Source organism: Pleurodeles waltl, chromosome 12 (assembly GCF_031143425.1).
Source record: "Pleurodeles waltl isolate 20211129_DDA chromosome 12, aPleWal1.hap1.20221129, whole genome shotgun sequence".
NCBI lineage: Eukaryota > Metazoa > Chordata > Amphibia > Caudata > Salamandridae > Pleurodeles > Pleurodeles waltl.
The window spans coordinates 49,534,510-49,557,207 of NC_090451.1; the positions used below are offsets into that span (position 1 = coordinate 49,534,510).

The 22,698-nt window shown below is 46.8% G+C and overlaps 2 protein-coding genes across 2 annotated transcripts in view; both read left to right on the forward strand.

The window, feature by feature from the left end:
- The first annotated feature begins 273 nt into the window (after positions 1-273).
- LOC138267829 (arrestin domain-containing protein 2-like) lies at positions 274-7,595 on the forward strand. Its single transcript, XM_069217043.1, has 8 exons — positions 274-648; positions 2,109-2,175; positions 2,303-2,450; positions 2,770-2,872; positions 3,295-3,551; positions 4,348-4,510; positions 5,117-5,268; positions 5,993-7,595. The coding sequence occupies exons 1-8, from the start codon at positions 375-377 to the stop codon at positions 6,041-6,043; spliced, it is 1,215 nt and encodes a 404-aa protein (XP_069073144.1). The 5' UTR covers positions 274-374; the 3' UTR covers positions 6,044-7,595.
- A 4,489-nt stretch (positions 7,596-12,084) lies between these two features.
- LOC138268749 (arrestin domain-containing protein 2-like) overlaps positions 12,085-22,698 on the forward strand; it is a 29,651-nt gene continuing 19,037 nt past the window's right edge. Inside the window, exons 1-2 of the mRNA XM_069218737.1 lie at positions 12,085-12,445; positions 18,555-18,621. Coding sequence (XP_069074838.1) covers positions 12,184-12,445; positions 18,555-18,621 — 329 coding nt within the window. The 5' untranslated portion in view covers positions 12,085-12,183. The remainder of the gene's footprint in view (positions 12,446-18,554; positions 18,622-22,698) is intronic.

A 22,698-nucleotide genomic window follows, 5' to 3' on the forward strand; every position in this document is an offset into this window, starting at 1 on the left:
CTGCCCTATCATTCTCATTCAGGCATTTCCAGTTCTCTCCTTCCAGCTCCTGACCTCGGAGAAGGAGGCGGAAACACCAGGCCCCACGCCTTTTTTGTCACCATTGTGATTCCAAGAAAAGAGTGCTCACCTGGGCCTCTGTGTCCCAAACAGGCAGGGAAAGAGCCTCGCCCTGGCTGGGCCTCCTGCCACTTCTCCCTCGTTCCTGCCAGCCCCTCCCCCCCCTCTCCCGGCACTCCTCCCTTCCTCCTCTGGTATAAATAAGCCGTCAGCCTCCACCTGTCTCAGAGCTCAGTCTTCTTACAGAGCGATCCAGCGTAGACGTATTCTCCCCTCGAGGCTTAAACTAAGACAACGATCTTCTCGCCGTCGACATGATCTTCGACAAGGTGAAGCGGTTCCTTGTGACCCTGGACTGCCCAGAACCGGAATCCACGCCCGTCTTCAGCGGAGGAGACACCGTGACTGGCCGGGTGCTGCTGGAGCTGGGGGCCGAGACCAAGGTGGAGTCCATCAAACTCCACGCCCAGGGTCTGGCCCAGGTCCACTGGAGTGAGTCGTACAGCACCAACCCCAACGTGCCCAACAGCCAGGACCACAGCGACAAGGTGGTGTACTTGGACCACCAGGAGATGCTGCTGCAGACAGGTGAGAGGTGTGGGGGGCCTGCCCTGGCATGGGTGGGAGGGTGGTGAGTGGAGACAGGTGGCACGGGGCTTGGTGAAGCAGTGTAGTTGGTTAATATACCTTCAGCAACAATGAGGGTGCATCCAACAGGTCAGAGGTTTAAATTCTAGGTGTACTGATTTAGCCGGTCAGCCTTCTGAGGTTGATAACATGAGTACTATTGGCCTGGGTTATAAAACTTATAGTTGGAGCCCCAGCGACGAATCCGGCTTTGATATGTGCTATATGAACAATAAATGTTACTCGGGGCGAGGGCACAGGACCAACGGGGTCGACTTCCCACTACTCTCAAAGGTTTAAAATGTCAGCTATATATTCAATGTACATGTGTTGAAGCTTTCCTTAATCTGTGGACATTTTCCAAAACATACTCATGGCTTCAAAGGTGTGTTTTAATTACTGGGGACACAATATTTGCCTAGGATCACACAGTTTAACCAGGCAGCAGTTGTGATTACTGCTGTGCGCTCCTTTTTCACAGGCGCGAGGAACCCCCCTCCCCCTAGCCTTTGGTGACGAGGCTTTCAGGACTTTCTGAGAAAGTTCAGGTTCCTCAGGAGCTGCCCCGGTAAATGTCGTCAAATTTAGCACATGTCCTGGTTTTCAGAGACAGTCGACTGAAAACAGTGGGGGCACGTTTTCATTGGTTCTGAGGCAGGCCACGGTGGCATCTCCTGTCAGAATATATTAAATTCAAATTTTAAACCCAATATCCTGCCTGTTAACTCATTTGTAAAATGAACTAACACTTGGGATATTGGGTTAAAAATATTAATTTATTTTATTGACTTAGTGCCCCGCTCTCTGTTTTTGTATTTTGATGAGCGCTGTTATTTAAGTAGTCTGTGCCCATCTGCTGAGGTGAAATTGTACTCCTTTTCCAACCTTTGTACAAGGCGCCAGTACTCGGTTTCCCAACTCTGAACCCCTCCTGTAGTCGAATCTCCTTCCTCTGCCTAGGAGGGGCTATATCTCTTGCGTCTGCTGGCACTAAACAGTACCTACATGGTGGGGCACACATGTTTCAGGGAGGGGTGCCAACCTGTGACCCGTCTATCCAGCCCAGGGTTTCACACGCAAGGTTGTGCTGCACGGGTGCCCGGCCTTTCTGTGCAGTGTGTGTCCTGCGGGGCACGGGTTCGCATCCCAGCCTCTCATCCTTCAGTGGGTGATAAAAGGAGCACAGGTTAGTGGGGCATAATATAGCACCTGCCACTGAAGCGCCTTGAGACCATTTAGAATTCAGTGTGCGCTACACGCTGGATGAACATTGTCATCAGGTTTAAGGGTCGCGGTACATTTCCTTCCCTTCTGGGGCTACTGTCCTGGGACATCTGAGCTCAGAAAGACAGGAACGGGACAGGGAAAAGGGCGGGAAGTCTGAGCACGAATTTATAATTTCTCGTTTCGTTTTTCCACAGATAATGAAGGTCTCACGGTTCTGCAACCAGGAAAGCACGAATTCCCCTTCACATTCGAGCTGCCAGAGTAAGTTTTGTTTTCCTGTTGCTATATATATATAAATAAATACACACACATATATATGCATACCCTGAGCACTTTATAGGCGAATGACTCATAGAAAAATAATCCTTTTTCCCCTTTTCCACCCCAGCAACGCGGTGACGTCATTCGAAGGGAGGCTCGGCAGCGTGCGCTACTGGGTGAAGGCCAAACTGCACCGGCCCTGGGCCACCGTCAAGAAGGCCAAGGTGGACTTCACGGTCCTGCAACCCATCGACATCAACACCCCCGCCCTGCTGGTGAGTCTGGGGCCTCTGTGTTTTGCAGCTTTAGTTTTCAAGATGGCCGCCGCGTTTACCAGCATCTTTGCAGCCTTTCAGATTCCTAGTTGGTTAATAATGAAATCAGTGGCAAAGCAAGGTTGCCATGAGGCATCATTGTTCATCCTAGGTATCTTCCAAAAGCTTAGTCCTAGCCTCTGAAGCAAGACAAATACCTCAGTAGCTTAAATCCTCAGCCTCAGTTCATAAAGAACAGCAGAGATTCAATCAGTACCTTGCTGGGGTCTTCAGTAATGGATGATGTGATGTTAAAGGCCCTCTATCTCTCTCTCTCCAGGCTCCACAGGCAGGTACCAAGGAAAAGAACGCCCACGCCTGGCACTGCAACCTTGGGCAGGTTTCCGTAAATGCCAAGACCGACCGAAAGGGCTACACCGCAGGTAACCACCAATAGCGCCTTAAGCGTATCCAACCTGACGCAATCACACAGCGAGTAAGGAAAGGTTCCACTGTGGCAGTCAGTCCCTTGTGGGTATACATTTTCCCGCACATTACACTCCCTATATTACAGCATGGCAACATCAGTGAGCAGCCAGGATGGGGCAACATTTAGTGTCTCAGTTTTTGCTGAGTGCAACATGCTTATGTAAAATCCCCAGCATTACACAAAGATCTTTTTTTGTTGCCAATAAGAATAAGTGTCCACTGAATCAGCCAATGGAATTCCCCGATTCAGAGGGCGTGTACTCTTGTTTTCGCTCATGCACTTTAGTACATGTGTCAGAATGACAGACAAAAGACAAACCTTTATCTGCAGTTGGGACACTTTTATGACAAATTTTTATTTTTATTTCTACCCCAGGTGAAGTCATCCCAATCTTCGCTGAAATCAACAATGGCACTTCCAAGGCAGTGGTGCCCAAGGTGGCCATTATGCAGACACAGACCTTCGTTGCCCGGGGGGCCACGACGCAGAAGAAGACCATTGTGGCCACCATGGTGGGGGAAGCCGTAGCCCCGGGAAAGAGGGAGACGTGGCACGGAAGAGCTCTGAAGGTCCCACCCCTCAGCCCGTCCATCACGCAGTGCCGGATTATCCGCGTGGAGTACGCGCTAAAGGTGAGACCAGGGTTAGCTCTGGGGGTCATGAGAACAGAGGGGCGACAAAACCCAACCACCATAGAGAGATGTGCAGGCCAGGCCTATCCTCTGACGTCTCGATCCTCAAGTAGATAACTTTAATACACAAAGATAGTCAGGACAGGGAATTATATAATGGGATATTAATTTTCACATTTAAAGGTCTGTGTCATGAAACTCAATATTTAATTATCTAGGTAGCTGGGTAAACAACTATAACAATGGCATCTATTGCTCTGGTATCGATTGTCAGGGCTGGGGTTGTGGCTATTTAGAAGGGACACTCCTGCCTGACTTTAATCCAGAGTTCCCTTTTACTTCCGGTTTCTGAATTGGCTTTTAACATTTGCACTCCACACTCAGGAGATAGGGACTAGGGTTGGCCTTCTACTCTTTGCTACAGGCTCTCGTTTTACACAACCTGCCCCCTCACATGCCACTCACGTCCACTGATGAAGGAGGCGTGCCCTTGTTAAATCAACATTGGTACTTCATCCGAGGCAATCATGTGCCTTACCTGATGGTGCCACCAGTGCACCGTGTAGACGCCGCTCCCTCACCTGAAATTTGCAGGTGTGCTCATGTTAATCACCTCTGGGGATGGAACCTGGCAAGGACAGAGGAAATGCCAGAACCAGCCCAGCAAAATAAATTGGACCTCTTAACTGATTTAAGCATTCCCATAATCCTCTTTTAAGTGGTCATATGATTATGTTCATCATGACTGCCTATGCTGCAATTTTTAAGGGTGTTTTCCTCCATGTTTTTTCTGAAGGTATGTGTTGAAATTCCAAAATCATCAACCCTACTCCTGGAGCTACCGCTTGTGATTGCGACAATCCCGCTGCACGCCGGAGGGAGCCAGACATCCGACATCAGCGGCCAGTACAGCGTCAATCTGGATTGGCTGCGCGGGACCATCCCAGAACTACCTGAACGTAAGTATCTTATCGGTGATGGAATAGAAATTGTTAATGTAACACAAAATGACTGCAACATAAATGAACTGTTTAAGAGGTGTTGATGTCTGTGAGATCACCCTCAACGACTTCGTTATTCTCCGCGACATCATCAGCAATGTTTCGACTTTTGTCAATACTTGTCGTTTATGGCATCATCGACAAATATATACTTGTTGGCCTTATTTCAAGAGTGGTTTGATCGTTGAGATGACATCACCGTTGATGGCTTGAACGTCGCTCCTTCGTTAAGAGCTGTCAAGTCATCAATGGTTATATTGTTGCCCTAGTATCATCAATATTTGCTTTAATTCTTATTCATGAAAGTATCAACAGTGGTTTTATTTCTGTCCTGACAACACCTTGACATTGCCAACAATGGTTTGAGTGTTGTCTGGGACATCACCAACAAGGGCTTGATTGTTGCTTATGACATCATCAACAATGACTTAAAGGCTGTCTGTTAATTCAACAATGAATTACATAGTGTCTGAGACTTCTTCAATAATGCAGTGTTATACATGTGCCTGCTCTCTGTAAAAATGGTGACTTCCTGTCTAACCTAAGGCATGTATTTCTTTGCAGCTCCTCCTGCGTACTCCGCTATTGCGTCCAATGATGACTACGCGTACACTGCGTCTCCACCGGTGCAGGACACCTTCAATGGTCCATTGGAGGGGCCGTTCTATACCTACATCCAAGAATTCCAGAACCGCCCACCTCCGCTGTACTCCGAGGTGAGCACTGATCCCTATAGATGCCTCAATTTACCTCATCTTGGGTGTGCAGTTCTCACCCCAGCATCACCAAAATGTGTTTACATGCATCCGTGAGCTGGTTGGTGAGTGACTGTGGGAGAGGGTAGGGCAGGAGCATGGAACGGAAAACTATGGAGGACTTCTGTAGTGAAGATATGCCCCGGTTGAGTTTACAAACATGTAGTACATCCGATCCTGACGGATGGTGGCCCTTTCAAGGGCATCCAAATATGAACTAATCTCACTGCAGGGAGGAGTCCCCCAAATTCCAAACCCTCAATCACATGAACTTTCTTTTTTATGGATATGGGCGTTCCTAGCGCTGCTAAACAAAATGGTAACCACAGAAACATGATACAGAAATACATCTTCTGCCCATGTCACCCCTACACACCTTGAATCCAGGCCTATCTCTTGGGGTGTTGTACATTCTGTAGTCTTCTACTGAGCAGAACGTATAGCAGTTTATAGCCACAGAAATGGAAATTTATAGAAAACTAACATGTTTAAGTAGGTCATCTTCCTGAATCGATCATCCACCCCATATGTTTTCTTTTAGTGAATAAATAAAAAAAATGCAGTTATGTATTTTTTATGAAATAGCTGGTGAGGTTAAGTTTATACCTCTAAACCTGTTGCATGCTCTAGAACGGGGAGAAGGTGTAGGGGACATGCTAAACTTGTCCTTCGTGTTTCTTCTCAGGTTGACCCAAATCCGATCGAGGGTGTGAGTCTTCGGTGCTCGGCTAGCTGAAGACAGAAATGCAAGAAGCAGTTGAACCAGAACGAAAGACCACTCTTGCCGGAGAAACCTTCAAAATCTCTCTAGGTGGAGCCAAAGGTGCCTGACCCAGGCATGGCGCTGCCATTGAGACAGACCAGATGGCCAGGTGCCCTCTCTCAGGTGCTGGTGTGTGCAAGAACCAGACTGACATGTTGGAGCAAGGAAGAGCGTGGCTTGTGGAGCGGATGGACTCCGGTTCCTACCAAAGGGTGAATGGTTTATCTATTAGTTGGGCCACATGGACTGATGTAAGAAGCTGTTGTTGCTGGAAGAAGCTTTTGTTGATGTAACAAAGAAGCTATTATTGATGTAAGAAACTGTAGTTGACATAAGAAAATGGAATTGATGTGAAAAGCTGTTGACATAAGAAGCTGCTATTGACCTAAGAAGTTCATGTTGATGTAAAAAAAACTCTTATCGATGAAGAAGGTGCAGAGGATGTAAAAAGCTATAGTTGATGTAAGAAACTATTGAAGGAGCACCATAGTTTGAAGAACCTGAGAGGAAGAAAAGAGTTTGTTGAACCTCCAAGTAGAACATTGGTGCCAGGTTGAAGTAGAATTTGCCAAAAGTCCAGATTCTCAGAAGAGCCATGAACTATGAACACATGAACATAACCCACTTTAGAAGGGAGGAAAGAGGCCCTTAAGTGGCATCATATTGTTGAGCTAAAACAGGAGACCTCGTTCAGCTCCGAGGCACTAGTCCGTCTATAGATGTTTATTTACTGGGGTAATAAACAGATAATTTTTTGTACAACAAGCTCACTCCTGTAGTAACAAGCATATTGATTTTATTGTGTTTCTTTTAATATATATTTTTTGGTAGAGTTGACCACATCTGCACCAAAAATGCCTGATTGGCTGATGGGGCCAGTACTATGGCGGCCATTCACACTGTAGACGTGTTTCACTACAGTGCTACTGAAGTCTTACCATTGTTAAAAAGACAGCACGCCTTTTGTATAGAATGTGAACGTGCAGTCTGTTGGCAGAGTCCAAAAAAAGTGCAATTACAATACTTAAACAATTTTTTTTACAAATGTTCTGTTTCGAGCTTTTGAAAGAAAGAAGAATACACTTTACATTGCTGGACTGTGTCAGGACTATAAAAAAAAAAAAAAAACTTTGTAATGTTGGGTAATAGATTGACACAAGATAGCACACCGGGTTAATGACAAAACTGCAGAGAATAATACTTAACCCCCAACGAAAGGGTCTGACTGCAGAAAATGCTGGTTCAGCATTTCATATTTGAAAGGACGATGAAATAAGCTTGCTACACATTACTTAAGTAGGTATAATAGAAATGAACAGCATCTGGACACCTTCCAACCTAAAACAAGGCGGAAGTGTTATTATGTCAATATTGTGAAACAAAAGAATGATTGTTTTAATGTTGTCTACCAACCTCTTGTTTTGCTGTTCATTTCTGTATTGTTGCTCAAAGCAAAGTGCCTCAAAACTTTCATGCCATGGGTTGTTTGTTGTATGAGCTTGAAAATAAACGTTTTATTATCCCACCTTTTCTTTTGTTTCTCATTTACAAATAGGAAAATAAAACTACAGATAAGGAACCGATGGGCTTCTGTAGTCAGTGCGTAATTTGTGCTTGTTGTTTCCGGTTCGGGGCACCTGTACTTATTTTTGAGGGCCCGCGCTTATTTTTCTGCCTCAAGCATTTACTGCCAGCATAAGGCACATATGGGAAAAATTGATGAAGAGAAAAACGAAAAAGCGTCACAATGGCAGAAAGCAGAAAGCTGCCAGAGTGAGCTGAAGGGGCAGGGAGTGGCTGTAAATGGATTTAAGAGGCTCGAGATGGCTTCAGGATTCCGCTGCCGCGGTATTCCGTGTTCGCACATTTAATTGCAGTAGCCGCATGTTTAAGAAGAGGGTTTGGGCACCGGCACATTTTTACGTACAAATAAAGCGCTGTCTGTAGTGCGATCATTTCCACGACTCCCGCACAACATGGCCTCCACTTTTGCCCTTGTTTTCTTTGTTCTTTATACGTTGGAACAAAACATTTTTTACTGTTTATCCTAAGCCACCTTTCAGCCTCATTCTATATCAGCAGAGCTACACCTGGGCACGAAGCACTATGTAAATGCTACAGCTGAGTACCCTTAAAGCCCTTTTCCTGCACACATCATTGGGCTCTACATTTTATTTCCCAATCTACCAGTGTGTGGCAGGAAGCCAGATACTGAAATTAATAAAGCACCGGACGAGGCAGATCAAAAGGAAAGATATTATATATTAGATTCTCTTCTGGGGACTCAAAGTTTTCACCATTTGCTGCCTTGAACTGCATGTCTTTAAGTGCCTGAGGTGGGTTTTTTGTCTTATTTCTGGGAGGCATTTATTTTCTGGAAAAAATGACTTTCTTAGAAACAACACACCTCCGAGCCCAGAGAGTCTATGCTGAAAAGCACCTGTAACCAAGATGTCTGTTGTCCTTCTGTTAGGGGTAGCACTGGGGTAGTCCCTTTAGTCCTGGGGCAGCGGGAACTCCAAGCAGGACAGACATACTGGTGCAGAAGATGCCTCCAGTTTAGTTTGCCACTCTGGGATTTCCTCATTGCTTCTATCTTAAACTTAGACCATGGGCAGAGAAATTCCAAACTAGACAATCTGAATAAGTCCACGGTGTCGCAACCCCTCTTCTGCTGATGACCTTACGTAAGACTCCTCTTAAGCTAGACTGCAGATGAAACGATATATTGAAAGAGACTTGTGCCAGGACTCCAGCCTCCATCAAAACCCTGACAGAGTCACTGAATGGTTCCATGCGGGGTTTCAGCTGGGATGCCAAGGTGAACATTCTGTGCCACCCAGCCTCACTTAACCAAGGCTAGACTTACCATACTTCATACCACTGGGCATATTGGTGCCAACCGGCCCAGCTGGGAGGGGGGAGTAGTTTGAATGTGTCCATAATGCTCTGCCCATGTCTCTGGTCCAGGGTCCAAATCATACTAAAGGTGTTTGTATCAAAAGTGCCAGTGTCACAGCGTCAGAAAATGCCCCTAAGATTTCTGTCCCCATGCCAGGTCCCAGTGTTCTCGTGTGCATCACACTTTCCGTGTCAGCGGCAGAAGACCCACTCTACCAGTGTCCGGTGCAGGTGTTCCAGGGCCAACGTGACAGTGTTAAAGTGTTTGGGCCTTTTACCCTAGGTCGGTATCTTGAGGTTTGTTTTCATGTCCAGGATCATTAGGCCTCTGTCCCCAGTAGCCAGGGCTCCCAGAGTCAGAGCCCTAGAGTGCTCCAGATCCAATATTAACTTCCCATTGAGGCCTTCCCCAGGATTCGGAAAAGTACAGCAGGAGGAAGATCCTTCTACTTAGCAGACCGGACATGGAACACGCTGCCCGCAAGCTCAGGCCGACCGCATCTCTGAAGCAGTTCAGGAAGGACCTGAAGATCTGGCTCTGCGACCGAGCAGCACATCTACATTCATCACCTTAAGACCCTATGGGTGATTAGTCGCGCTTTACAAATCCATGATTGATTGACTGATTGATTCCCACGGTCAGGGTTCCTTTATTTGTGTCCCTGACACTGTGCCAGTGTCACAATAACCTTGCCAGGATTAGATTCTGGTTTCCACGCCCCAATTCCTGTTGTTTCTGTTGTAAAGTTTTGTCCATAGGTATTCTATTTTTTTGCCCTGAGTTACGCCCTCAGGGCAGCATTTTCTCAAATCAAGATGACTACTTTTCAACCCATCCTAAAAATACTTGGGAAATGTATAACTTTCCCCGATGTATTCTAGGGCTCGAGTTAGAATAGTAAATAAGTCTCCTGGAAGATTTTGGGGAAAAGTTGCTTTTTCCCCAAATATGCTAGGACTGGAGTTAGAATAGTAAATTTGCCCTTTCAGTGTACACAACACCCACTGATGCCCTGAGGGCACAGTCCAGGCCTAGAAACACGAGATCTAGTGACCTCGACAGAGTGCCATCTTCTTATTGTTTTGTCTCAGAGTCCATGTCTAAATCCCAATCCACCTGCATGTTTCCACCCCTGTGTCTGCTTACGTCTCAGTGACTATTCCACAATTTCCTGTTAACACCACAAATGTCCCATCATTATTATCTCAAGGTCAATGTCCCTGTGTCAGTGTCCTTGTGTCAGTCCCCCATGTATTTGTAGTTATGTCCCCATGTCGGTTTCCCCCTCCACAGGCCTTGAATCTGGTGGGTCTCAAAGAAGGGTGAGTTTCATGTCTTTGAATGTTCAGCCTATAAATTACAAAGAAGGTGTTCGTTTGTGTTGTTGAGGAAGGTTTACAAGGCTCAGGACTTCTTTCAGGTTTCTGGGTAACATGAGGCTTGTTTGGAAGGTGAAGGTATGTTGAAGGAAGACAGCACCCCCCAAATGATGGAGAGAAGAGAGGTGTGCTTGCTGGTACTTGTTGTTGGTGTCCGTATGTGAGTGCACCCCCTTTTAGTGATAAAGTACCCTATGTTCTCTTTAAGATTCATGGCTAGGGAGCCTCTTTCTGAGTGCCCCACGCCATTGGCCAGTGCCCCTATAACCCTCTCCCCAAGGCTGTATTCATGTCAGCATTTCCATTTTATCGCTTCAGTACCGGTTTAGCTTGTATCCATGTCACTGACTACGGGTTTCTGTATTTGTCTTGCCGTGCCCATACCAGTATCCCTTCATCCGTGAAAAGTTCCCAGGGTGCTAATGCCAGTCTTCTTGGATTTCCTTTAGTTCATAGAGATTCTCACTTCTCCTATGTCTAGGCCTGGGTATGCTTCTGCACGTAACCTGGCAATATTCCCTCACAAGCGCTAGTTGGTGCTTGAAAGTGCCTTGCAATTTTCCTGCAAGTTACCTTTAAAACTGTTTCACTTGTGACTTTAAAACTGGATGCATGTTGGTCATCTTTTTGCTTCAAACAACTTAAAAGGACCACGAAGGTCCGGATTTTAACCTGAAGAATCATGTGCAGAAAAGTGTAAATCTTACAGCATTAAAGCACTATTTACTGAAAATTTCAGAACTTCGTGAAAAGCAAACTTTGCATATTCCTAGTCTGCGCACATGGCCATCGTTCCTTCCTCAGTGTGATTGTATGTTTCTCAGTGTAGCTGCAGAATGTATCAGTGACCGTGTCCCTGATTGTATGTTTCTGTGTATGTTATCTTGTGCTGCAATCATGTGACCCCATAACTCGCAGTGTGCCGAAGTCTGTGAATGCACTAGAGACAGTGTCCTAGCGTCTGTGCCACAGTGTTCGTGATGACTGTTACTCTCAAAGTGTGACTGCCCGTGTTCTTTTCCCGAGAATATTCCTACCCGTCAGTTTCCCAATTCATTGTTCGGGTGTCAGTTAATTTTTTTTATCAACAGGTTAGGTGTTGCTGTGCTTGTGTAATGTTACAGTGCTAATGTTTATGTCACGGTACCATGCTCCTCTGATGGTGCATCTGTGAAGGTGTCCCAAAATTATAAATTAGATGTTCATGTGCATGGTTGTATGTCAGAATATCAAGTTCTAAATACTGAGCTACCGAAATATTGTAGCACAAATTGTAAAAATCAGAATATCAACAAATGTAAATATATATATATATATATAGAGAGAGAGAGAGAGAGATTATTCTTAACTCCACATTTACATATGTTGAAGCCATACACACACATTTTTTCCAACCGGCCTTGGTAAGGTGGCCCCCACCAGTGAACCAAAGTGTGGCTTCTTGAAATTCACTTCTAGTGCCAACACTGATCATGGACCCCTGCGCACTGCACCTGCTGCACTAACGACAGCAGTGCCCCTGGCGAGTGTGACAATTTGGAAAAAGTCACAAACTGAAGGTCAGGGCTCGCTTGTCCCTCCCTCTGCTAGCAGCGACCACCCTGGGAAACAGACCAGCTTAGAGGGCCCTCATCCGCCCCTCCTAGCAGCCCTCTCCCATCAGTCCACCTCCCTCCAGGCACTCCCTCCCTCTCCATGACTTCCTCCCCAGCCCGCCCCGCCCTGAGTGTAAATAGAGGCAGAGTTCACTTCTCTGCCAAGTTCACTCCCTGTGCACAAACCTCTCCGGAAGTTTATCTTGTGTCCTAAACTCCTCGGCTCGTGGAAAAGAGATGATTTTCTGCAAAGTGCGGAAGTTCCGTCTGATCCTGGACACCCGAGGACCGGACTCCGCGCCCGTCTTCACCGGGGGAGACACCGTGACCGGCCGGGTGCTGCTGGAGCTGGTGGCCGAGGCCAGGGTCGGGTCCATCGAGCTGAAGGTGAAAGGCCAGGGCCGGGTCACGCTGAGCGAGGATACCGCACCGAACACCACACGCATCGAAACTTCCCAGACGAAGAAACTTATCTACCGAGAGATGCTACTCCGGCCAGGTGAGAGGAGGCCACGCCCCCGGCAGGTGGCCACAAGCGCTGCCCACCCTGACGAGGTTCATGGCAGAGACAGGAGGGCTGGTGTGCTTGTGTCCCTGGCTGATGATATGTGTGTAGGGATACCACCCCCACCCAGGCATTGTATCTAGGCCCGGGCTTCTGTTCATGTCCTGCTGCATTCTGGGTGTTGTAGACTTGTTTGGCTTTGGTTGAACTGATTTATAGGCAGGGCCACTGGAATTATACGGCATGAAAGGGCCAAATTATGCGGCAGGGTTTAGTAAATCATGCAGCAGGAAAAGGCAAATTATGTGGCATAAGGCACACTTTGTAATAATATTACTTTACTAAGTCAACATTTTTGAACTTGATAACACTGTCTGGGCATTGCTTGCACCTCGTTAGTACTATTTTAATACCCCGACTAGCAATAAGCAACAAAAAGGTGAGCAGTCCAGTTTTGCAAAGGGCCTTTCACTGCGCAGCAACACGTTACTACACTTGTAGTAACTTTTGAACCATTTGAGCTAGAAAGAATATTTTTGTTACAATCTGCAGATTATGTGGCAGGTGATGGATTATATGGCAAATGCAGCAAATCTATAGTTATGCAAAAATCGCCAGAGTCGCACAATCGCATAATTCCAGTGGCCCTGATTATAGTAAAGGTGTGCATAACTCACGTAATAACCTCTAGTAAGATTATGTGTAATTACCTCAAAAATATATGTAATTACGCAAGAAGCGTGATCCAGCGTTTAGTACTGTTTTCTTAGCTTAATATGCATGCACCCTTGTGTCCGAACTGGGCCGGAGGATGCATTCTGCACTAAGAAAATAGTGCTAAATGCAACAGGACACAAACAGCAGCAGTCAGTAGCCACACATGTTTTATATGTTTGTTGTTCCTATGCTCCTGAGGGTGGATTTATGTCCCAAATTACTCTTAATGACTCTCGAATAGGCGTCATTGCGTAATTTTAGTAATCTCACATCACAAGACTAATGCAAAATTACTAAAATGACTCTGATTACTCAGACTTAATTAAAATTACCCCCATGCTGACTAATTAGACCAACACACCTAAAATAAATTATTTGTAGGTGAAAACCTCCCTACTGGAAGCAGCACCCCTAGTCACCGTAGGTAAGTGGTCACCTGGTGGGTTTCTTTCGTCCCCACCTCACTGTACTTGCTTCAAGAGCACCCAGCTTTCCACTGTCACTTACAGGACACTGGGTGCAAGATATTTTGCCACATGGAGACATCAGAAGACATCTACTTGAAATGGCATCTCTTTCTTGTCCATCCTAAACTTTTCTAAATCAGGCCCCTGGAATCTTTCAATATTTAGACGAGAAAAGCTACTGAGCTTACCAAGCGTGAGCATTTTGTCGTTACAATATGATAGGTAGACGCAAGAAGACCACTCTGGGGCCTGTCCTGGTAGTAAGTCGTTGGTGCTCAGTTCCTCTTTTGAGCCTGATTAGGGTACAGTGACCTTGGAAGAATATGATGCTCCCAAGATCAACCAATGTGATTGAGAGAGCCAGGATTGCAATGCACCAATGCCCCCCCTCCCACAACCTTCACACTGCATCACATGTAGAGTCACTCTGTCCCATTGGAGGCATGTCCCTGACCCACTGGCCATGTCTGTGGCTTCCTGTCTTACTGTGTTCCTTCATCTCAGGCCTAGTGAACTTGTTTCTTGACCTCTGTCCGTGTCACTCTTACAGCATCCATTTTAAGACATCCTCATTCCTCACTCCTCATCCCTACTTCTTATCCATCATCCCTACTTCTCATCCATCATATATTATCCCTACTTCTCATCCCTGTGTCTCATCCCTGCTTCTCATCCATCATCCCTGCTTCTCTTCCATCATCCCTATTTCTTTTCCATCATTCCTACTTCTTATCCATCATCCCTACTTCTCATCCATCATATATCATCCCTACTTCTCATCCACCATCCCTACTTCTCATCCACCATACATCATCCCTACTTCTCATCCATCACCCCTACTTCTCATCCATCATCCCTGCTTCTCTTCCATCATCCCTGCTTCTCATCCATCATCCCTACTTCTCATCCATCATCCCTGCTTCTCTTCCATCATCCCTATTTCTCTTCCATCATTCCTGCTTCTCATCCATCATCCCTACTTCTCATCATATATCATCCCTACTTCTCATCCATCATCCCTACTTCTCATCCATCATACATCATCCCTACTTCTCATCCATCACCCCTACTTCTCATCCATCATCCCTGCTTCTCTTCCATCATCCCTGCTTCTCATCCATCATCCCTACTCCTCATCCCTCATCCCTGCTTCTCATCCATCATACATCATCCCTACTTCTCACTTCTCATCCATCATCCCTACTTCTCATTCATCATACATCATCCCTACTTCTCACTTCTCATCCATCATCCCTACTTCTCATCCATCATACTTCATCCCTACTTCTCATCCATCATCCCTACTTCTCATCCATCATACATCGTCCCTACTTCTCATCCATCATCCCTACTTCTCATCCATCATCCCTGCTTCTCTTCCATCATCCCGACTCCTCATCCCTGCTTCTCATCCCTACTTCTCTTCCATCATCCCTCATCCCTGCTTCTCATCCCTACTTCTCATCCATCATTCCTACTTCTCATGCCTCAGCCATCATCCCTACTCCTCATCCATCTTCCCTACTCCTCATTCCTCATCCCTCAGTCATACCAACACATTTTCAGTTTTGTGAAACACACCTTCACACTGATTGGTTAGGAACAGCCAATCAGAGTTATGAGAGAGAGCTGCATTCTTACAGCTCTGCTGGTTTGGGAAATACAAGGAGCCCACAGCTAGGGCCATAAATCAGCTCTTGGAGAAAGGGTTATACAGTTCATCCACCATTCATGGAAAATCTTTCTGGTTTCTGAAAAGAAAAAAAACAGCTCTCAGAGACAAAAGCAGCCTGGGATATAAGCATGTTATTTGTTACAAATAAAAAGCAGGCTCAGATCTAAACATTTTATGTGTTACAAATAAAAATGAAACCAGAAAAGGTTTGGATGAATTGGATTGCACTGTCACCAGAGTTGATTTTAAACATTTTGGGGGTCATTCTGACCCTGGCGGCCGGTGGCCGCCAGGGCCACCGACCACGGGAGCACCGCCAACAGGCTGGCGGTGCTCCCACGAGCATTCTGACCGCGGCGGTTCAGCCGCGGTCAGAAGCGGCAAGTCGGCGGGCTCCCGCCGACTTACCGCTGCTTGGGGGAATCCTTCATGGCGGCGGAGCGCGCTCCGCCGCCATGAGGATTCTGACCCCCCCTACCGCCATCCTGTTCATGGCGGGAAAGCCGCCATGAACAGGATGGCGGTAGGGGGGGTCGCGGGGCCCCTGGGGGCCCCTGCCGTGCCCATGCCAGTGGCATGGGCACGGCAGGGGCCCCCGTAAGAGGGCCCCGCAAAGTATTTCAGTGTCTGCCTTGCAGACACTGAAATACGCGACGGGTGCCACTGCACCCGTCGCACCTTCCCACTCCGCCGGCTCGATTACGAGCCGGCATCCTCGTGGGAAGGGAGTTTTTCCCTGGGCTGGCGGGCGGTCTTTTGGAGACCGCCCGCCAGCCCAGGGAAAAACTCATAATACCCTCCGCGGTCTTCTGACCGCGGAGCGGTATAATGGGGGCGGAATTCTGGCGGGCGGCCTCCGCCGCCCGCCAGAATCAGAATCACCCCCTTTGTTTCTACATATGAAACAGAAACCAGAAAGGTTTTCAGTTGAACTGTAGATGACCTGTATAACCCTTTCTCTAAGAGCTGATTTATGGCCCAGGCTGTGCACTCCTTGTATTTCCCAAACCAGCAGAGCTTTCTGCAGAGGCCTGTGCAAACAGAAAAACACTGAGTTGAATAATATGAAATATTGTGCAGCCTTGAATTCACTGGAAACAAACACACAGTTGCATTTCCTCTCCTCCCTCTTCAGCCACCATGTGCAATGAGGAGGCTGTTTTTCATTGAAATAGAATGCAGCTCTCTCTCTCATAACTCTGATTGGCTGTTCCCAAACATCAGTGTGAATGTGTGTTTCACAAAATTTAAAATGTGTTGGTATGACTGAGGAATGAGGAGTAGGGATGATGGATGAGGAGTAGGGATGATGGCCGAGGCATGAGAGGTAGGAATGATGGATGAGAAGTAGGGATGAGAAGCAGGGATGAGGATGAGAAGTAGGGATGATGGAGGAGAAGTAGGGATGAGAAGCAGGGATGAGGAGTAGGGATGATGGAAGAGAAACAGGGATGATGGATGAGAAGTAGGGATGATGTATGATGGATGAGACGCAGGGGTGATGGATGAGAAGTAGGGATGATGGATGAGAAGCAGGTATGATGTATGATGGATGAGAAGTAGGGATGATGGATGAGAAGTGAGAAGTAGGGATGATGTATGATGGATGAGAAGCAGGGATGAGGGATGAGGCGTAGGGATGATGGATGAGAAGTAGGGGTGATTGATGAGAAGTAGGGATGATGGATGAGAAGTAGGGATGATGGATGAGAAGCAGGGATGATAAGTAGGGATGAGGAGTGAGGAATGAGGATGTCCTAAAATGGATGCTGTACACTCTACCCCAGTTAATGCATTTCCCTGTCCCATCGGCCAAGACTTGGTCTCCGTGCCCGAGTATGTGTCCCCCTGTGCCGTGACCAAGTGTGCCGTATTCCAGCCGTGTCTGCATACAGTGTATATGCATATGTCTGTGTGCCCGTGTAGCATCCAAGTCGCCCTGTCCCAGTACTCTTTAACCATTGTACTGGAGCCTCTGTTTCTCTCTCTGCTTGCCACCCTGTGAATGCCTAAGTGTCTCCCCTGAGGTCCCACAGGATGTTAGAAGTGTCCTCCTGTGGTGAATTGGGATTTAAAGGACTAAAGTCAGAAGGTAAAATCTTTGAACAGGACATACCTGGTTGGTGTAGCCGACCCGCACACCATTGTGGGCAGCCTCAAACTGCACTTAGGTCCCTGTATCTGCACTTATGTCCCTGTATCTGACCCGCACACCATTGTGGGCAACCTCAAACTGCACTTAGGTCCCTGTAACCGACCCGCACACAATTGTGGGCAGCCTCAAACTGCACTTAAGTCCCTGTATCTGACCCGCACGCCATTGTGGGCAGCCTCAAACTGCACTTAGGTCCCTGTAACCGACCCGCACACCATTGTGGGCAGCCTCAAACTGCACTTAGGTCCCTGTATGTGACCCGCACGCCATTGTGGGCAGCCTCAAACTGCACTTAGGTCCCTGTATCTGACCCGCACGCCATTGTGGGCAGCCTCAAACTGCACTTAGGTCCCTGTATCTGCACTTAGGTCCCAGTATCTGACCCACGCACCATTGTGGACAGCCTCAAACTGCACTTAGGTCCCTGTGTCCGACCAGCACACCATTGTGGGCAGCCTCAAACTGCACTTAGGTCCCGGTGTGCTGTGACCATTGACTATCATTGGTACTTTGAGCTTCTTAGCGCTGTTCCTACTTAAAAATTTAGACATTGATTTCTTCGGTTCCCTTTATTGGATTTTTGACATTTTGGTGTCATTTTGTTTATTACATTTTACACTAGTTTTCTAATTCATTTTGAGAATGTTTTGGAAATAGTTTTGCATTACTGTTTGATAATAGGTAAATGCCCATGTTGCCTCTAAGTTAAGACTATCTACTCCGTGCCATTGCTACCCGGTGGAGGAGCTCAGCCTTACTTAGAGACTTTGAGGGTTCACTCTGACGAGGTCTGTGATGGTTCCTTGATGTGGGTAGTCACCACCCCAAATAGTAATCCAGCCTCTTGCAGTCGTGTTGTCCATGTAGTGGACACAGAGTAGATTTTGATCTACTGTGGGTTCACCGCCTCGGTTACAGTGTCTGTGTCCCAGTGTATGTGTCTCTCTCGCTGTTGATCAGGGTCTCTCTGCCTTTGAGTGATTTGAGGAAACTAGGGGCACCTGAGCTCAGGAGAGCAGCACAAGACAGAGGATGTCACATAACCTCAGACCACGAACCCTTCAGTGTCCTGTTTTTTTTTTTCCTCAGATGTTTTGGATTTTAAAGTTTTGCAACCAGGAGAATATGAATTCCCTTTCAGTTTCCGGATGCCAATGTAAGTTATTTTACTGCAATTGAAAATAAATATATGGGGGCGCGAGAGGGTGCTGGAGAAATGGGATGTACCAGAGAAATTGAACTTAAGTTATGTCAGCTTCGTTCTTTAGATTTGAGCCTGTGCCTGGTTCCTGTATTGCAGGTGAAAGGCTGGTGCCTGGTTCCTGTATTGCAGGTGAAAGGCTGGTGCCTGGTTCCTGTATTGCAGGTGAAAGGCTGGTGCCTGGTTCCTGTATTGCAGGTGGAAGGCTGGTGCCTGGTTCCTGTATTGCAGGTGAAAGGCTGGTGCCTGGTTCCTGTATTGCAGGTGAAAGGTGAAAGGCTGGTGCCTGGTTCCTGTATCGCAGGTGAAAGGCCGGTGCCTGGTTCCTGTATTGCAGGTGAAAGGCTAGTGCCTGGTTCCTGTATTGCAGGTGAAAGGCTGGTGCCTGGTTCCTGTATTGCAGGTGAAAGGCTGGTGCCTGGTTCCTGTATTGCAGGTGAAAGGCTGGTGCCTGGTTCCTGTATTGCAGGTGAAAGGCTTGTGCCTGGTTCCTGTATTGCAGGTGAAAAGTGAAAGGCTCGCGCCTGGTTCCTGTATTGCAGGTGAAAGGCTGGTGCCTGGTTCCTGTATTGCAGGTGAAAGGCTGGTGCCTGGTTCCTGTATGGCAGGTGAAAGGCTGGTGCCTGGTTCCTGTATTACAGGTGAAAGGCTGGTGCCTGGTTCCTGTATTGCAGGTGAAAGGTGAAAGGCTGGTGCCTGGTTCCTGTATTGCAGGTGAAAGGCTGGTGCCTGGTTCCTGTATTGCAGGTGAAAGGCTGGTGCCTGGTTGCTGTATTGCAGGTGAAAGGTGAAAGGCTGGCGCCTGGTTCCTGTATTGCAGGTGAAAGGCTGGTGCCTGGTTCCTGTATTGCAGGTGAAAGGCTGGTGCCTGGTTCCTGTATTGCAGGTGAAAGGTGAAAGGCTTGCGCCTGGTTCCTGTATTGCAGGTGAAAGGCTGGTGCCTGGTTCCTGTATTGCATGTGAAAGGCTGGTGCCTGGTTCCTGTATTGCAGGTGAAAGGTGAAAAGCTTGCGCCTGGTTCCTGTATTGCAGGTGAAAGGTTGGTGCCTGGTTCCTGTACTGCAAGTGAAAGGCTGGTGCCTGCTTCCTGTATTGCAGGTGGAATGCTGGTGCCTGGTCCCTGTACTGCAGATGAAAGGCTGGTGCCTGGTTCCTGTACTGCAGGTGAAATGCTGGTACCAAGTTCCTGTACTGCAGATGAAAGGCTGGTGCCTGGTCCCTGTACTGCAGGTGAAAGGCTGGTGCCTGGTTCTTGTACTGCAGGTGAAAGGCTGGTGCCTGGTCCCTGTACTGCAGGTGAAAGGCTGGTGCCTGGTTCCTGTACTGCAGGTGAAAGGCTGGTGCCTGGTTCCTGTACTGCAGGTGAAAGGCTGGTGCCTGGTTCCTGTACTGCAGGTGAAAGGCTGGTGCCTGGTTCCTGTACTGCAGGTGAAAGGCTGGTGCCTGGTTCCTGTACTGCAGGTGAAAGGCTGGTGCCAGGTTCCTGTACTGCAGGTGAAAGGCTGGTGCCTGGTCCCTGTACTGCAGGTGAAAGGCTGGTGCCTGGTTCCTGTATTGCAGGTGAAAGGCTGGTGCCTGGTTCCTGTACTGCAGGTGAAAGGCTGGTGCCTGGTTCCTGTACTGCAGGTGAAAGGCTGGTGCCAGGTTCCTGTACTGCAGATGAAAGGCTGGTGCCTGGTCCCTGTACTGCAGGTGAAAGGCTGGTGCCTGGTTCCTGTATTGCAGGTGAAAGGCTGGTGCCTGGTTCCTGTATTGCAGGTGAAAGGCTGTCAATGATGGGAAGAGATGAATCAGTCAGGGGTTGGGCCAAAGGGATTGCTCAGTGTGAGTTCAGATGTGTCCTCTGCTCTGTAAGTTCTACATGCAAGCATGTTTACATGGTTTAATATGTCATCCAGGAAGCTAACGATTGGGTCTGATTGACTACACAGCCATGCTCATCAAACCTGGTGGTGAGTCTGAGCGAGCCTGGTCGTTTCCCCCTTCAGCCGCTAAGGCGGAGTCAGTTCTGGGGAGAACCTTATTGGTTACCCAGGTATCTTGACAGCGATTGGATAGTTGCCATCAATCTTAAGTGTAAATCCTCCAGGAGCTACAAAAAATGTATCTATTGGACAGCCGATGCAAGTAAATTACGTTCAATGGATTTTACGCTTAAGTGCTGACTGATGAAGTTTTGTCCAGAAAGCAAACCTGATTGAATATTGGGGTTTATAATGCAATTTTCAATGCAATTTTCAAGACTTACTTTTAATGACTTGTGAATAATGTGATATAATCAGAAATCAGAAATGTAGTCTGTTCAGCCATTCTGGTAAGTAATATAGGTAAATTAACATTATAGGGTTCTTTAGGGAGTAATTAGAATTTATGGGACACAACGCCATTCTCACTGCAGCTTCCTTTACACTAAATGAACTATATTTTGGAATTTAAGAAATATTTAAACTTTAAATTTAGTAGAGAAGCAGGTGGGAAAATCTGGCGTAAAATTACCTGATATGGAGTTAACAGTATGACCAAAAAATATGACATTTTGGGATATATATATTAGGAAAAAATATTATTTTAAAACCAAACAAATCACTGAAGTTCATCAGTCATATGTAACTGACACAAGTACAATTTGCACCTCTGCGCATGTCAGATGTCATCAGTGATGTGAAATGTGAGGTCCTAAGCAGCGCAGCGTAGTGGTACAGGCGAGCCAGGCCATGCACCCTCGCGTCTGGGGGTGGCCAACGTCCACACAAGCGGTCACTCGGCCACAATTCCCCCACCCCACTTTTTACGTTTTTTTTTTAAATTCCTTCTGTGCACAGGTGGCTACACTGGCTCTCTCCATCACTCTCCATGGCTCCATAACAAACCCATTTTTGTATTTGTCCCCTTAGAGGGTCCCTCTGGGACTCCTGCAAAATGGCTAGGGGGCCAGAGTATCCCTACCCTGCATCCTTAAATAGATTTTCAAGACTCAGGTGCAGAGTCCCTGACTCTTGTTATGGCGCCCACAAGAATTTTCTTCATGTTGAGGTGACCAATCCGATCGCTCGGTCTCGTGTGTGCCGAGCCAATCCGAAAAAACTCTCTTCCTTTGAAAACTCTGACTCATGTATTGTACTACCACTGTGTTATCTATCTATCTATCTATCTATCTATCTATCTATCTATCTATCTATCTATCTATCTATCTATCTATCTGTCTGTCTGTCTGTCTGTCTGTCTGTCTGTCTGTCTGTCTGTCTACCTATCTATCTATCTATCTATCTATTTGGAATACAACACTGCTAAATTTCTCTGGTGATGTTCCAGTTTGTTAGATTCCAATGACGTCTTAGAAGGCTATTTAAATTAGCAAATGAGAAGCGACTCCCTGATGACGTAACAGAAAGCTGTTAATGGAATCTCATCCCAGAAAGTTATGACATTTAACTGAGGATTTTTCAGAAAGACTAGAGAGCTGAGTTGTGTGCAGTTGCAGATGAATTAACCTTGATGGTAAATATAATACATTGGATAATTTCAGTAAACTCATCCATTTTTTCACTTCCGCAGGCTGCTTTAGAAATATATGTCATCAAGAGTTAATCACCGATGGGTGTAGCCAAGACATAATAAACCTGTTATTCTATGACAAGGTGCCCCAAGAGGTACACGTGTGCTTTACAGATACATGTTATGTTAAATCCTCAAGAGTTGATACTTTAAAGAAATTTAAGATTTTAGGCTTTCCCCTCCCACACCTGCTTCCAAGAAGGACATTTGAGCTTTTCTTAATGCACTGACACACATCAGGTACAACAATTACACAGGGGAATAGAGAGCCTGAATTATGTTTTTTAATCAATTTACAGCCAACTTCTCTTAAATCATTGCTGGCAACTCCAGATTAGCACAGAAAATTGGCCAACCATAATCTGAAATGTAAATGGGGGTGACCTGTCAAGAACGGTGCAGGTGGCAACACTTACATAAAGACAGCAGGAAACACATGCCTGCAATATATAGACGTGTACTACTGTGTGGCTGGAA

Coding starts and splice junctions, on each gene's coding strand:
- LOC138267829 (XM_069217043.1), top strand. CDS start 375: ATGATCTTCGACAAGGTGAAGCGGTTCCTTGTGACCCTGGACTGCCCA. Junction 2,176..2,302: donor TTCACATTCGAGCTGCCAGA/GTAAGTTTTGTT, acceptor TTTCCACCCCAG/CAACGCGGTGACGTCATTCG. Junction 2,873..3,294: donor CCGAAAGGGCTACACCGCAG/GTAACCACCAAT, acceptor TTTCTACCCCAG/GTGAAGTCATCCCAATCTTC.